This window comes from Somniosus microcephalus, chromosome 4, assembly GCF_052327205.1.
Source record: "Somniosus microcephalus isolate GS21.2 chromosome 4, FLI_Smic_1.0, whole genome shotgun sequence".
Classification (NCBI taxonomy): domain Eukaryota; kingdom Metazoa; phylum Chordata; class Chondrichthyes; order Squaliformes; family Somniosidae; genus Somniosus; species Somniosus microcephalus.
In genome coordinates, this window is record NC_140990.1 from 266,285,547 (window position 1) to 266,302,730 (window position 17,184).

General features: G+C 40.8%; 1 protein-coding gene across 1 annotated transcript in view; it reads left to right on the forward strand.

Moving 5' to 3' along the window:
• The window catches only part of pkp4 (plakophilin 4), a 300,231-nt gene that overhangs the window by 212,652 nt on the left and 70,395 nt on the right, over nt 1-17,184 (forward strand). The window contains 2 exon segments of the mRNA XM_085986337.1: nt 13,472-13,663; nt 16,182-16,402. Of these exon segments, the coding sequence (XP_085842463.1) occupies nt 13,472-13,663; nt 16,182-16,402 (413 nt within the window).

The following is a 17,184-nucleotide window of genomic DNA, read 5'->3' on the forward strand; positions in this document are numbered from 1 at the left end:
ACCATTCATGATTTTGAACACCTCTATCAAATCTCCTCTTAAACCTTCTCTGTTCTAAGAAGAACAACCCAGCATCTCCAGTTTCTCCATGTAACTGAACTGAAGTCCCTCATCCCTGGTACCATTCTAGTAAATTCTTCTGCACACTCAACGCCTTGACATCCTTCCTAAAGTTTCTGCCCAAAATTGAACACACTGCTCCAACTGAGACCAAACCAGTGCTTTATAAACTTCCTTGCTTTGTACTCTATTACTCTTTTTTTATTTGTTCCTGGGATGTGGGCATCTCTAGCAAGGCCAGTATTTATTGCCCTGGAGAAGGTGCTGGTGAGCCGCTGCAGTCTGCGTGTTGAAGGTACTCTCAGTGCTGTTAAGGAGGGAGTTCCAGGATTTTGACCCAGCGACAATGAAGGAACGGCAATATATTTCCAAGTCGTGATGGTGTGTGACTTGGAGGGGAACTTGCAGGTGATGGTGTTCCCATTCGCCTGCAGCCCTTGTACTTCTAGGTGGTAAAGTTTGGGAAGTGCTGTCGAAGAAGCCTTGGCGCATTGCTGCAGTGCATCTTGGAGCTGGTACACACTGCAGACATGGTGCGCTAGTGGTGGAGGGAGTGAATGTTTAAGCTGGTGAATGGGGTGCCAATCAAATGGGTTGCTTTGTCTTGGATGGTGTCGAGCTTCTTGAGTGTTGTTGGAGCTGCACACATCCAAGCAAGTGGCGAGTATTCCGTCACACTCCTGACTTGTGCCTTGTAGATGGTGGAAAGTCTTTGGGGAGTCAGGTGAGAAACTTGCTGCATTAATAAAAGCCATGGATCCGTTAAGCTTTTTTAACAGCCTTCTCAACCTTCAGAGATTAATGTACATTCTTGCATCCCTTTAAAATTGTACCATTTAGTTCCTATTGCCTCTGCTCATTCTTCCTATCAAAATGCATCACACTTCTCTGCATTAAATTGCATATGCCATATGGCTGCCCATTTTACTAGTCTCTCTCCTCCTGAAGTCTGTTACGATCCTCATTGCTTACTACATTTCTGAGTTTTGTATCATCTGCAAACTTTTTGAAATTATGCCCTGTATACACAAGTCCAGGTCCATTTAATATATATCTAAAAGAGCAGTGGCCCTAATACCAACCCCTGGTGAACGCAACGGTATACTATTCAGTCTGAAAAACAACCATTCATCGCTACTCTGCTTTCTGTTCCTTGGCCAGTTTTGTATCTATGCTGCCACTGTCTCTTTAATCCCATGGGCTTTAATTTTGCTAATCTGTCTCTTTTATGTGGTACTTTGTCAAATGCCTTTTGAAAGTCCATATACACATCACCCACACTACCCTCTCCATTACTTCATCAAATAACTCGATCAAGTTCGTAAAACACTACTTTCCTTGAACAAATCCGTGGTGACTTTCATTTATTAGTCCATACTTTTCCAAATGCCGATTAATTCTGTCCCGGATTGCTGTATCAAAGTTTCCCCACCACAGACGTTGACTGACTGGCCTGTAGTTACTGGGTTTATCCCTCTTCCCTTGTTTAAACCGGAGTGTAAATTTGCAATACTCCAGTCCTCTGGCAGATATGAAGGAGAACAGATTATCAATATGAACTAAATAGTACAATTTTAAAAGAGGTGCAGGAATAAAGACGTGGGAGTGTATGTACACAAATCTTTGAAGGTTGAGAAGGCTGTTACTGGAAACTGGATAGGATAAAAATAGATCCTTTACTACTACATTGTCAGCATCCTCTTTAATGAAGACTGATGCAAAGCACTCATGTAGTACCTCAGCCATGCCCTCTGCCTTCAAGAAGATCTCCTTTTTGTTCCCTAATGGCCCCACTCTTGACTACCTTTTTTATTATTTATATTTACAAAAGACTTTTGGGTTCCCTTTTATATTAGCTGCTAATCTATTCTCATACTCTTGCTCTTTGCCCCTCTTACTCCCTTTTTTTAGATCTCCCCTGCACTTTGTATATTCAGCTTGGTTCTCTACTGTATTATGAACCTTGCAATTGTCATAAGCCTCCTTTTATTTGTTTCATTTTAACCTCTATCTTTGGTCATCCAGGGAGCTCTAGCTTTGGATGCCCTTCCTTTCCTCCTCAGGAATGTGTCTACTCTGTACAAGAACCTTCTCCTCTTTGAAGGCCTTGCATTGTTCAGTTACTGTTTTGCCCACCAATTTTTGATTCCAATCCACCTGGGCCAGATCCCTTTTCAACTCACTGAAGTTAGCTGCCCTCCAGTTAAATATTTTTTATATTTCATTGCACCTTGTCCTTTTCCATAACTAATCTAAACATCATGAAATGATCACTGTTAACAAATGCTTTCCCACTGAAACATGCTCCACTTGCCCCATTTCATTCCCCAGAACTAGATTCAGCACTGCTTCCTTCCTCAAAAGCAAAATACTGCTGATGCTGGAAATCTAATAAAAACAGAAAATGCTGGAAATACTCAGATGGTCAGACACCACCTGTGGCAAGAGAAAGAGTGTTAAAGTTTCAGGTTGATGATTGTCTATAACGTTAATTGTTTCTCTCGTCACAATTGCTGCCTGACCTGGGTATTTTCAGCATTTTCTTTTATTTCTGCTTCGTTCCTTGTCTGGCTGGGAACACACTGATCAAGAAAGTTCTCTTGTACACATTTCAGGAATCCCTTTACACTGTTACTATCCCAGTCTATATTAGGATAATTGAAGTCCCCCATTATCTCTACTCTGTAATTCTTGTATTTTTCTGTCATTTGCCTGCAAATTTGATCTATCTCCTTTCCACTATTTGGTGGCTTATAGTGTACACCCAGTAGTGTAACAGCTCCTCTTGTTAATTCTGACCAAATAGACTCTGTCTTTGGCCCCTCAACCACATCATGCTGCTTCAGTGCTAGAATAGTTTCTTCGATCAATACTGCCCCCACCCCCCCCAGTCCTTTTTTTATCCTTCCCTATCTTTCCTGAATACCTTGTAGCCAGAAATTTTAAGCTCCCAGTCCTCCCCTTCTTTGAGCCAGGTCTGTTATTGCCACACTATCGTTGTCCCAGGTGACGACTTGTGTCTGCAGCTCACCAACCTTATTTACGATATTCCATGCATTTACGTACATGCACTCCAAACCCAACTTAGACTGCTTCGCATTTCCCCCCCCCCCTGACTGACCCCTCCTGTTTCTGAACTATTCTTTACTCTAGTGCTATTTCCCTCTCCGTCTTCTCTGCACCTTGTTTCTTCTCTCTAACATTTCATCCTGGTGCCCACCCCCCTGCCAAATTAGTTTAAACCCTCCCCCACGGTACTAGTTAACCTTCCCATGAGGATATGGGTCCCAGCTCTGTTGAGGTGCAACCCATCCACTGAACAGGTCCCTCCTTCCCCCGAACTAGTTGCAAAGCCCCAGGAATCTGAAGCCATTTTCCCAGTTGCTCATTAACCTGTTTTTATCCTACTATTTCTATACTCACTAGTGCATCGCACTACTTCAGTTTGAGGTGCTGCGTTTTAACTTCCTCCCTAGCTCCTGAAACTCTGACTGCAGAACCTCAACCCATTTCCTTCCCGTTTCTTTGGTTCCCATATGGACCATGACTTCTGGCTGTTCCCCTTCTCTTTCTCTTTCTCCCCCCAACCCCCCCAAAAAAATTGTTCTGTCCCCCTGACTGACTAATCCCCTATGACCACTGCAGTTTTACACTTTGCTGTGCCCCCCTGCGCAGTCATTTGCCCACAGTGCTGTGGATGTGCTCTAGACTGCACTCCCCCAAGGTGTTGTCACCCTCGCTGGTATTCAGTGCTGAAAACCTGTGTGCCACACATCCGGAGGATTCCTGCACTGCCTGCCTCTTACTCTGCCGGATGGTCACCCAAATACTGTTCTCCTGAACCCTCTGGAGCTGCGGGGTGACCGCCTCCTGGAATGTGCGGGCCAGGAAATTCTCAGCGTCCCGTATGCCCTGCAGTGACTCCAGCCGTTTCTCAAGCTCAAACCTTGAGCTCGAGTTTGAGCAACTAGAGGCACTTCTACACACGTAGTTATCCAGGACATGTGAAGCCTCCTATCGACCATGTCGCATCCCTTCATAATTTTAAACACCTCTATCAAATCACCCTTTAATCTTCTCTGTTCTAATTACAACAGTTACAGTTTTTCAACTATTCAAATGTCTAACAGCGCAGAGATGGCTGTGTGGTCAAGGGAAGTAGAACTGAGTATCTAAGGCATACACATGGAAGTGGACCCCACTGCCCCCCCCCCCCCCATGTGTGTGGGTGATGTCATGAGGGGCAACATGTAGACCTTTACATTAAATATGCTACTCCCATTAATCCAAACTTGTTTTGTGCTTAAAAAAAAAAAAAAAAAATTGAATTATCCGGTGAGTCAAATTAAGAAACTTCGAATAAACAGAATGTATATAAATGCAGGGTGCTGTTGCTTACTTCATGCACATTATATTTTTTAAATAATTCTAAACTGTCTAAATAACAGCCTTTAAAAGAAGTGGAATATTCAAGGGAGCAACATTGTGTTAGGAGGCATATTTAACTCATGGAAAAGTTTAATCAAATCATAACTTACCAAACCCCATGTGGTACAGTTGTGACACTCGTGGAAGAACAAGGTAACATGCCACCCCGAGGGGAGTGTTTTTCAGTCAGTGTGTGTTGCACATTCCCTCTTGATAAATTTCACACCTGCTGCCTATTTAAATTCTAACCTTTGTTTTATCTGTTTAGTTTTGCAAATGTCAATCTGAGAGGACATGGCCACATTTTGCTGTCAAACTGGAGTCTGATTCTAGCCATGATTTTGCAGTTGATTTGATTGCCCTTCTTTAACTTCTAAGGCTATCCAGCTGAATTGATCTGCGTCACATTAATTCAAACCTTTAAAAAAAAAACACATTTGTTCACGGAATAGCTTTGGTTGTGCCAAAGGAATACTGCAGGTTAAGACCCTACAATATTATGTTCCAGTACTCATCTGAAAAAACAGCCCAATGTTTTAAAGTTGTTTTTTTAAACCACAATAGTGGTAACCTCAGATAAGGCTGCTGTCCTCACCAAGACTCAGCCGTCCGCTAAGCACAAGGAGCAGCAGGTTATAATAGGAACCAAGGCTAGATGAAGACCCTCTATTTCAATTTCATTCATGGAAAAGTAGCTACGGTGGCATCCTGATCTGGGCACCACTCATAATGACTATTGAAGGAGGTGGGACAGGTTCAGAATGTTACTTTTAGAAAAAAAATTATGTGTATCCCCCGGTTCTAAAGTAAGTTTCTCCGATGAGTAGTTGAGCATTACAGACCAGAACAATCCCAGGTTTAATCTCTGGTTTACGTTGAATTAGCTGATTTTTAAACAGGGCAACAGTAGATACATTATAATTGCCCACTATGTACTCCGAAATGGGGTGCGGTGGATTGGGGGGTGGGCGTGGAGAGAACCTCTGCCTTTTAATTGCTATCAGTGACCTCAGTTGGAAGTGCATTTGCCTTGAGGTCAGGCAAGGACAGAATTGGGCTTGGCTGTGATTACTCCACGAGTGAATCACCTCCTGTCACTCTGCCACGGTATGAATAATGGCCAATTGGGCATGGAACTGTACTCCAGCAAACAAACTAATGCCTTGAGGACATGACTATCATTCAGATAGTTGCTCAAGAATAAGGCCATTCCTGAAGAAAGTGTGAAAATATTAAGCATTGCTTACAGTATATTTTGAGAAGTAATCCTTTCCTTTGGTTGATGCATAATTTATGCTTGTATTTGAATCAAAATTCTAAATTGGTGATCCCTTGTCACTGACTCTCCAACCAGGTAAAATAATCTTTGAAATCTCTATTAAATCTCTTAGCCTTCTCTGTTTCAGTGGAAATAGTTCAAGTACCTCAAGTCCTTCATTAATATAACTTTCCATCCCTCATGAATCTACACAATGTGGTTTCTAAGGCTTTAATGTCCTTCCCATAATTGGGCACCCAAAACTGAATAGTACTCTAACTGTGACCTAAACGTTGCCTTGTACACATTTTTTATTACTACTTTACCATTCTGTACTTTCTCCATTGTGTTGAGATACTTTTTGTAGTATGAAGACCAGAGCCTAGAAATTGTTTGGCACCACGACCAATGTTCCCTTTAAGCTACATAGCCACGCAACACTTGAGATCCCGCGCAGCCGGTGAGCCGGCTCTTAAATGCAAAAACCGCGCGTGCGTAGATTTTTGAATGGGCTGCACAGCCCCCAAAAATTAAAGAGAACATTGAGCACGACCTTTGTACAGGCGTAAAAAGGGCACCAAAGCATCCAATATATTGGCCGGCGTGTGCACACGCACATTCTGCTTGCCTGACATATTTGGTAAAGGTATCCAGGTCTCACGCCTGGAACAGACAGGTCCTTTGCTTATGCAAAATGGGGCCTAACACCTTTTTGAAGCTCCTTTTGCAAAATTTCAAAAAAGGCAAACGTGGCCTACATGTGGTTAACGTAGTACATTGTTTTCACTCTGACGTTATCAATTTATGATTTATGTATCTGTATTCCCAGATCTCTCTGCTCCTGTACCCCATTTAGTTTCTTGCCTTCTAAGGAATAAGTGGCCTCCTTATTCCTCCTACCAAAATGAACCACCTCACACTTAGCTACATTGAATTTAATTTATCCATCCACTATGCAAGCTTGTCAGCTGTGGCTCAGTTGGTAGTACACTTGTCCCTGAGTCAGAAGGTTGTGGGTTCAAGTCCCACTCCAGGGACTTGCAGCACATAAATCTAGGCTGAAACTCCAGTGCAGTACTGAGGGAGTGCTGCACTGTCGGAGGTGCCGTCTTTCGGATGAGACCATAAACCGAGGACCCGTCTGCTCTCAGGTGGATGTAAAAGATCCCATGGCACTATTTCGAAGAGGAGCAGGGGAGTTATCCCCAGTGTCCTGGCCAATATTTATCCCTCAACCAACGTAACAAAAACAGATTACCTGGTCATTATCACATTGCTGTTTGTGGGACCTTGCTATGCACAAATTGGCTGCCGCGTTTCCCACATTACAACAGTGACTCCACTTCAAAAAGTACTTCATTGGCTGTAAAGTGTTTTGAGACGTCCGGGCGTCATGAAAGGCACTATATAAATGCAAGTCTTTCTTTGTCGTCTTGTATTTTGGTGCAGTCTGCCACATTTATTAGCTATACCTGCCAATTTGCAAATTTTGATGCCATAACTCCAATCTGAGTCCAGATCATTAATGTATATGGTAAACAGTGGTCCCAGTACAGATCTTTGTGGGACACCACTTCCCATTTTCTACCAGTCCGAGAAACTTCCATTAACGCTTACCCTCTATTTTCTGTTTTGTAGTCATAGTTTAATCCATTCTGCTTCCCCGTCACCACAAGACCTGACCTTTGTCATGAGTTTTTTACGTGACACCCTATCAAAGACCTTGTGACAGTCCACTGCATTGCCATTGTCTACTGTTACTACTTCCAAACAATTCATAAAAGTTGGTTAGACATCACCTTTTTAAAAAAAAAATCCATGCTGGCATTTTTTATTCTATTCTATCTCTAGATATTTAGTTATCTGATCATCTAGCAAAGATTCTAGTATCTTTCCTAGATTTGAATTAAGTCAACTAGTCTATAGTCTGGAACTAATCCAGAAAACTACAGAATAGTTAACAATTTATTTTTCTATAATGCCAGAGGACTCGCGAACTGCAAATCTAATTTCTATTGCCCTTTGTGAAGATAGGAATTACATAATTTGTTCCAGTCTTCTGGCATTTTTCCCTTTTCTATTGAAATTTTACATTTGGATACAATTTTTTTTTGAGTATCTGCAGATGCAATCCATCTAGACCTGGGGCTTTGTCCTCAAATTTGTCTAGCTTATCTCGTATTTCCTTTCTATCTTAACTGTTGTATTCCACTTAACTTCTACTGTTGTAATTTCCTCTTTGTTAGTAAAGTATCCTTGCCATTTCAGTATCATCTCGTATGAGATTATCGTGCTCATCCATTAATTGCCCTAGCTTAATTCTCCTGTCATTTGTGTGTCTACACAATACGTCACTGTTTATTTTTCTATTCTTTGATACTTTCATTTCATATGTCCTCTTTGCCTTCCTATTTGTATTTTCATCCTCTTTCCAAAGCTGCTCATATTCCCTTTTGTCATCCCTTTATTGTTTATGTACTTTTTGTATGCCTTTTTCTTTAGATTCAGTTTTATCCGAACCCCTCTTTTTATCCATGGCATTTCATTCCTGGCTAGTTTGTTCCTGTATTTTAGTGGAATATATTTGTTCTGAACTCTATGATCTCTCCTTTAAATATTGCCCACTGTCTAGCTCTTTGTCAATTTTTTTCTTCAGTTTACCTTCATTAACTCCATCCTCATTCCCTCATAGTTTTTTCCTCAATCTATTTTTTTTTCTTTGTACTTATCTCTATCCCCCTCGATCATTATCATAAACCTCATTATATTTCATCACTACTCCCTAGATGTTCTCCCACGCTTGCATCATTTATTTGCTCCGGTTCATTTCCCATTACTGGGTCTAGCAGTGTTTCCTTCCTTGGTTTTCTTGCACATGGAGTCAGATGTACACACTGTAAAAACGCCATCCTTTTCTCTCCTTTCACTCTTTGCCTGATTATTTGGGCATAGTTTACGATTCTGTTTTTAACTCATTGTTAGATTTTCCTACGTATTTCACCCTCCTCCTTTTCCACTTGATCTGTACCCCTAATAGTGTGGCCGATCCCTTCTGTTTCAACCTATATGGATTATGTTTCTATCTTTTAGTTATGTCCTCTTTTGCTACTACCATTGTTATTTATAATTAACACAGCTACCCCACCATCACTTCTTCCATCCTAATAATTTCTAAATACATTATAGCTACAGTGTTGAATCCTGTCCTGTCTACAGCCATATTTCCATTATCCCAACTACAGCTATTTCTTCATTTGTAATTATTGCCTCCAGTTCCTGTTTGTTGCTGATGATCTGCACATTGATATACAGGTGATTAATATGCTCTTATTTTTCATTCATCCTGCTTTATTTTATTACTACTTCCTATAAGCTTTTCTGTTTCCTGAGCATTTTATTTTTCTCTTTTTGTACCCTGACCTTTTCTCTCATCCTTTTTTTCATATTTATATATTATCTGCTCAACCCCCCCTCCCTCCCCGTACTAGTTTAAAATCCTATTTATCCTTTCTGCTAGGACCTAGGTCCCAGCCTGGTTCATGTGCAGCCTGTCCCAGCAATACAACTCCTTCCTGTCCTAGTGCAGGAAACTTTCGATTTACCGGTACCTAAATAACCGGAAATCTCGGTTAACCGGCAAAATTCAGGAGTAGGTTTTACTTCATATTGACTTGCGTTCCTCCATCTGTTGCTGTGCAAGGGTGTGGCTGCAGCTGTTGCTAAGCTACAGAGACGCTTGCAACTTGTGGCCATTGTTCTGAACTTGTTGCTAAGCAACAGGGTTTGTTGCTTTATACAGAGCTGTCCGCTCTCCGTACCTTTTACTATAGCGCTCGGTTATCCGAAATTTTTGATGAACCGGCACCACGTCGGTCCCATCCGTGCCGGATAAAAAAAAGTTTCCTGTACTGGTGCCAGTGTTCCATGAACTTGCAACCCTCTTTTCCCACACCACTCTTTCTTTCAACCACGCATTCACTTTCCTGATCTGTTTATAGTCATTAGCATGTGGCTCAAGTGGACCCTCATGCTCCTGCGTTTTAATTTAGTGTCTAGCTCCTGATACTCACGTAGCAGAACATTCTCCCTGTTCTTTCCTATGTCATTGGTTCCAGCATGGATCACAACAAATGGTTCTTTTTCCCCCTCCCCTTTCAAGTTCCTTTCCAGCTACTTCGAAATACCCCTTATCCCTGACACTGGATAGGCAACACACCCTCCAGGACTCTTATTGCAACTGTGGAGGATACCTTAATTCCCCTAATAATTGAAACCCGTAAGACTACAACCTTTCTATTCTCCTCCTTCCCCCACTCCCTTGAATTGTCCCCTGTTCCATGGTATATCATACCTGTTGGACAGGGGCAGTTTCTGCAGTTCCTCCTTCCCTGTCTCCACTAAGTTCCCCGTACCCTTCTGACTCTGTCAGAATCAAAGTGGCAGCCTTTGCTCAGTGGCAGCACTCTCGTCTGAGTCAGAAGGTTGAGGGCTCAAGTCCCACTCCAGAAACTTGAGCACGCCATCTAAGCTGATGCGTTGAAGGTGACATCTTTGAAGGCGCCGAACACCTCGAGTCTCTTCGCCGGGAGCAAGCGGAAGCGAAGTGCAGGCAGCGCAAGGAGCGCACGTCAACCCAAGCCCCCTACCCACCCGCCCCTTCAACCACCGTCTGCCCCACCTGTGACAGAGACTATAGGTCCCGCATTGGACTAATCAGTCACATGCGAGCTCATTTTTAATGTGGAAGCAAGTCATCCTCAGTTCTGAGGGACTGCCTAAGAAGAAGACGACATCTTTGGGATGAGACGTTAAACCATCTGTCCTCTTGGGTGAATGTAAAAGATCCCATGGCACTATTCAAAGTGGAGTAGGGGAGTTTTTCCTGGTGTCCCTCAACCAACCTCAATTTTTTTTTTAAATTAAAATTATCTGGTCATTATCACATCGCTATTTGTGTGTCCTTGCTGTGTGCCTATTGGCTGCCCCATTTCCCTACATTATAATAGTGACTACACTTCAAAAATACTTAATTGGCTGTAAAGCACTTGGGGATATCCTGAGGTAGTGAAATGTGCTATCTAAATGCAAGTTCTATCTTGAGTGAACTATCTAGATATTCCACCTGCTTCCTTATGTCGAGTGTTTCTATCTCGCACTCCAACTCGACGATTCTGAGCCAGTGACTTGAGACATAAAACCAGACTTTGCTGTAACAGGGCATCTTAATGGTGTTTGGCCCTAGTAAGACTTGCCCCTGCACCCTTCAGCGCAAAACATTTTTGGACACGAAGTTGCTGAAAGTGAGCGGATAATGGTGCAGCAAGGGAAACCGGGCAACTGGGACCTGAGTGTACAGGGCAACCAGCTGTGTAGCTTCTTAACCAATCTGGTTGAAGGATTGAAGAATAAACAGTGGAAGGACTGACCAAGTGTAACTTTAATGTGGGTGAATTCAATGTCAAATCAGGTACAGGAAAAGAAAGATTGGATTAAGAGGGGAAAAAAAGAAACAAAGTAAAAGTCAAAACATTTTTGTTTAATTTGACGCTTTTAAAATCTCCCGACAACAATTATTACCTGAAGGAATGAGACTCCTCACTTGTACTAGTTAATATTCAGTGCTAGAGAAGTAGATTGGCAATAAAACAATTATTGTGTTGTTAAAAGGGTACTTGCATTTGTAATGACTTGACTTCACTTTCTGTGGCGAGTTTAGTTCGTATTTACAGCAAAATCTGACCCATAGACATGTCTCACAGCTGTGGGCATTCAAGACCGTCACTGTCCACAAATTCCCATATTCTACAGACCTAACGCAATGCTTGCTCTGCCATTATCTATTTTTATATACTTTATTTACTGTATAGTTATTTATCTCTCTTTCTAGTGCTAATTCACCTTTAATGCTAAATTATAATTAACATTGATTTAATTTTATAATAGCTCCATTGCTCCGTTTAGTTTATTTAGTCTATTATGTCAGTTTTATTTAATTATTTACTTAGTTATAGGTAATAGTTAGATTTTTGCCTTTCCCTCTATTAATTCAAGTTAAATTAGCTCCTTAATCTACTAATATAATTAAATATTAAAGTGTGCGTAAATAGTTGAACACCGCTTTATTCCTCTGGCTCCATTACTCCTCCCTCTATCATGTATGATGTCACTTTTTCAAATTCGTCCCTCGTTCGTTTCAGTGTGGCCACTTCTCCAATTCCCCAGCGCTATTTTTAAATCCCCTCCAGATATTTTTTTTTTTTGGTGGGTAGAAGGGGGTGTGGGTGGAAAAAAAAAATCCATTAATGGATTTTTGGGGCTTTACAATGAAAATGAAGATGGCTGACTTACCAGCCCGAAAAATTGCCCGTGACTTGGCAAGTATCAGCGTACGAAAATTACCAAATATGAGTGGAAGGAAAAATCTCGACATTCTGCCACTCTGAAATGCATTTATATCCATTAACTTACAATGGCGAAGAAAGCGGCTGACTTGTCAGCTAGTCTTTTATTATTACAATATATATTTGAATTCATCTTTCAGACACCTGTCAGTGTCATTCCATTGAGTGTACTCCCATTCCAAGGCCCCAAACTTATACACTTACAAGTGGAATCTTTAAATCTAGATAATTGATTGGAAAATACTATCAATGAAGTACAAATTAAAAAGAAAAAGACTTGCACTTATATAGCACTTTACACAACCACCGGATGTCTCAAAGTGTTTTACAGGCAATGAAGCACTTTTTGAAGTTTAGTCACTATTATAATGTAGGAAACGTGGCAACCAATTTGCACACAGCAAGCTCCCATAAACAGCAATGTGACAATGGTCAGGTAATCTGATTTGGTGATGTTGATTGAGGGATAAATTTTGGCCAGGACACTGAGGATAACTCCCCTGCTGCTCTTTGAAATAGTGCCGTAGGATCTTTTACATCCACCTGAGAGAGCAGACGGGCCCTCGGTTTATAGTCTCATCCGAAAGACGGCACCTCTGACAGTGCAGCCCTCCCTCAGCACTGCACTAGAGTGTCAGCCTAGATTTTTGTGCTCGAGTCTCTGAATGGGACTTGAACCCACAACCCTCTGACTCAGACAATTGAGCCACAGCTGACACTTATTACATGAACTTTATATCATTCTCATTTTGTCTACGGCACAGAACTAGGCCATATGGCCCAACTCGTCTATGCTCCACACGAGCCTCCTCCCACCCCTCTTCATCTAACCCTTAAGTATATCCTTCTATTCCTTTCTCCCTCGTGTTTATGTAACTTCCCCTTAAATGCATCTATGCTATTCGCCTCAACTACTCCGTGGTAAAAACGATTCCACATTCTTACCACTCTTTGGGTAAATAACTTTCTCCTGAATTCCCTGTTGGATTTGTTAGTGACTATCTTATTTATGACCTCTAGTTTTGGACTCCCCCTGAGATTCATGATCAGTAGTTCTTGAGGATAAAATGCACTGCATTTATTCCATAGACCAGCTTGTACCAGCACACCTTATAGCAAACTAAATAAGGATATTTAAAGTAACATGAAATAAGAAACTGAACTGTTAGGCAGTAATTTAGGTGCATTTTATTTACTGTACTTTGTTACATTGGGTAAAAATACTGATCAGTGTGAGGAACAGAACATCTGTTTTTAAACATCTGTTTATACCCAGTAGAAATCTGATTTGATTCAATCAACCATGGATTCTGTTGTTTTTCAGGATTACGTAGTTCATATGCCAGTCAACACAGTCAACTGGGACATGAATTGCGTTCTACCATGTCTCCTGATTTGCATATTACTCCAATCTATGAAGGAAGAACACTTCAAAGCCCAGTTTATCGCAGTCCCAGTCATGCAGGCGTGGAGCTGCTTCATGGCACTCAAACTGCAGTGTTTCGCACAGGCTCAGGTAATGTGTTTTCTTCAATATTTTATTTCTCGATTATCAAGAGAAAGACCGTGCTACTGAAGAAAACCATTTTAAACTGAATTATTTGGGAGCCAGCTGTTTGAATTTGTGGTTAATAGGAAGTGGGAGCAAAAATAATTGATTTACCGATGAGCTAAAATGACTATTGGTAGCTAGAATTAAAGACTGTAGCCTGGAGTGGATTTTAAATGTTTGATGTACAACCTGTTTTGTTATTAAAGTGTTTTGGGTTTTTTCTTTCCAGTTTGCTGAGCTCCGTTATAAGGGTTGCGTGGATGCGAGGAATAATTTACCTTTTTATGTAGTCCGTACAGCTGTAGTACCTGTTGTACTAGTTAGGTACATACATTGCTGGCCATTACATTCCTACTTTCACAGTCTCCCCAACGCGCGCCCCCCCCCCCCCCTCCCCCACCCTCAAAAAAAAAAAAAAAAAAAAAAAAAAGTCATATTCCTTAATCAGATGTATGCATTGCAAACTGATCATTGGTTTTCATGAGGAACAATTTGATATCAAATATGCTTGGATTAAAATTTGTAAAACTCAACATTTAGCTAACTCTAAAAAAAAAAAAAAAAAAAAAAAAAAAATTGCTTTTTAATAAGCATTCACAAAATGGACAATGTAAGTATCCAAGGATGCCACCATATGGATATAGTCATGCAAAACTACAATTATGCAATGTATTTGCAGAGTTAAATGGAAACTCCGCCCTATTTAAGAGCTTGAAAATATAAACATCTTATTCACGAACCAAGTCCTCTTATTCCAAACCATATACTGTACTGTTTTTTAAGGAATCTAGTACGCATTGAGTGGGGTGGAAAGAGATCATTACTGTTGCTTCACAGCTTTCTCCAGGTTTTTATCTCATAGAAGTAACTATTAGACATAATCAAAATGGTAAACATTCAGTACAAAAGCAAAATTCTGCAGATGCTGGAAATCTGAAATAAAAACAGAAAATGCTGGAAATACTCAGCAGGCCAGGCAGCATCTGTGGAGAGAGAAACAGTTAACGTTTCGGGTCGATGATCCTTTGTCAGAACAAGAAAAAGCTGGAGATGGAACAGGTTTTTAAGCAACATTCAGAATGCATTTGCATTTATATTTTAAGATGGTTTTCCTTTCATTTTGTTTAATGGTATATTATCTTCTACTTGCATCTGGGTTCCTTGCCTTCCCTCTGGTGATTTGGTTAGTGTTTGCACCTACACCCTCGAGTAAATACTATGGCCCGTAATTTGTGGTCAGCGACAAAGCAAAGGTGCTCACCACTGACCTCTAAGAAAGTTGCCCACAGAGAGATCTCAATCTCTGTGGGGAAAACTTGGTTTCTCAATGTGTAATTGATTTTAGTGCTGTGAATAGGGGATTGCAGTGACATCATCAAGCTTTCTAAGCAGTCACTCACATTGAAGAATTCTCAGACAGCAAACCAGGAACTGAAAAGCAGCTTTTATGCTTATTTTTAAAAATGTTAGAGAGCAAAATAAAGATTGGGACTTTCACATGGAGATAAGGTAGAAGCTGAAGTATCATGAACAAATTTTTTTTTGTAATTTTTATCATCATGGAGAAATTTGACATTCCACTAACTAAAATTCGTTTTTCAACCAGAACGGTTGTTTAGCAGTCAAAACGCTGTGAAATCCCAGTTACACCTGTTCCAACGAGGATTAACATTAAATGCAGTGTTTTAACAGCAATAATAGCGTGGAAATGCCCAAGTTTTCGTCATTTCCACTGATTTCACTGACTCCACTGATTGCCATCTATGGGGGCGGGGGGGGTGGAGTCCACAGCGCAGTCTGTGTTGGAGCAGTGAATGAAAGCTACTTCAGGATTTCTGCATTTAGATGCGCATGCACTAAATCCTGAAGCTGCAGTCCATTTCAGAAGGGTAATGACAGCGAGCGCTGAATGTTCGCAGTTATTACCCACTGCAAAATCCAGGCCATCACATCCTGTGAGGGATTTAAAGAAGATAGCAATAGATTTTTACTAATGAGATTTACTCCACAATTGTGATGTAAACACAGCAACAGGATTTAATCTGCACTTGAGTTTAAACAACATGGATAATGTATTTAAAATTGAGCCGTTTTCTGAGTGTCTCATGTACATTGATTAATGAAATTCATGTGTGAAACGTAGAAATCTTATGAAATCTGTGGCATGTAACAGTAATTGGCATTTGATACTTCTGTGTATAGGTTTCTAAGTATATATTAAAATAGTTTCTGGAATGTAACTAAAATTGTTACCACCTGTTAAATTAAAGTAACATAGCCCTTGGCCTGTGTAATGGCCATAATTTTGAATCTGGTTTTGTGTATTACATACGTCCTGATCACTTTTTGTTCAAAGTAAATAAGCTAATATTGTTGCTTAGATCTTTTTTGTAGAAAATGTGCTTAAAATTCTCCATTACATTTCAGAAGTATATGTACAGTGTTACAGTTTGAGATGTACAATGTTTTTTATTATTTATAGCCATTGGAAACCTTCAGCGATCAGCCAGTCAACGTAGCACTATGACTTACCAAAGAAGTAACTTTGCTCTAAATTCAGTGGGTAATTCCGGTGATCCATACAGAGCAGTTCAGTACCGACCATCTGAATCTAATTATTCCAGACTTCATTATACCATTCCAGCAGATGAAACTACAACAAGGTCCCCATCAATTGACAGCATCCAGAAGGATCCAAGGCAAGTGTAATTAGCATTGACTTGTAGAACTATATTGTGGGACACTGTCTACCTTGCTAACCGAAGCTGCTTTTATATTGGCTTTAGTGGGGCACTTGTAAACTATTGCCAGTGACCAGGAAGATTGATTAGTAAATCCAGCCACTCTAGCATCCTACTAAACCCAATACAGGTTCAAGTCACTCCACATATCGCAAGATAAATACAGATGAGGAAGCCCATCTTAGTTCATCCAAAAAGACCCCACTTTCAATCAGAGCAAGAGCACGAAGCAGCACCAACAGTTATCAGTATAATGGAAAAAGAGGCCAGGGAGGGGAATCTGAGTAGGACTGGAACAATGGGTATTTATTCATATTCCACAAAAAGACAGACATAGCTAGGACCTATGTGGGTTCCCATAACAGCAGCTTTTATCTGGTGGAATTGAGGAGTTTAAGTTGAGAACAAGTTCAGCTAGGTGGAGGATGGGGATTGATTGGGCTGCTATTTAAAGAAGTGGAGGACTCCCACGCTGTGCTTTTGAGTGATAGAAGTACAGTATACTGGGACTGTATATCCAGTGTAAAATGGAAATGGGCCAAGCCAAACACACAATGTTAGTGGCAGAGGGCATCAGAAGAATCACTGATGTAGGTGGCTAGGGACTGGATAAGGGAGAAAAAGTCGAGTCAAAATAAGACTTGCCTTTTGGTAGGCATACTGAGAAACACGAGTGAGACGAAGCACGATACTAATTGTTAAGCTGCTAAATTGCTTTACTTTGCAAACGACAAGTGATCATGC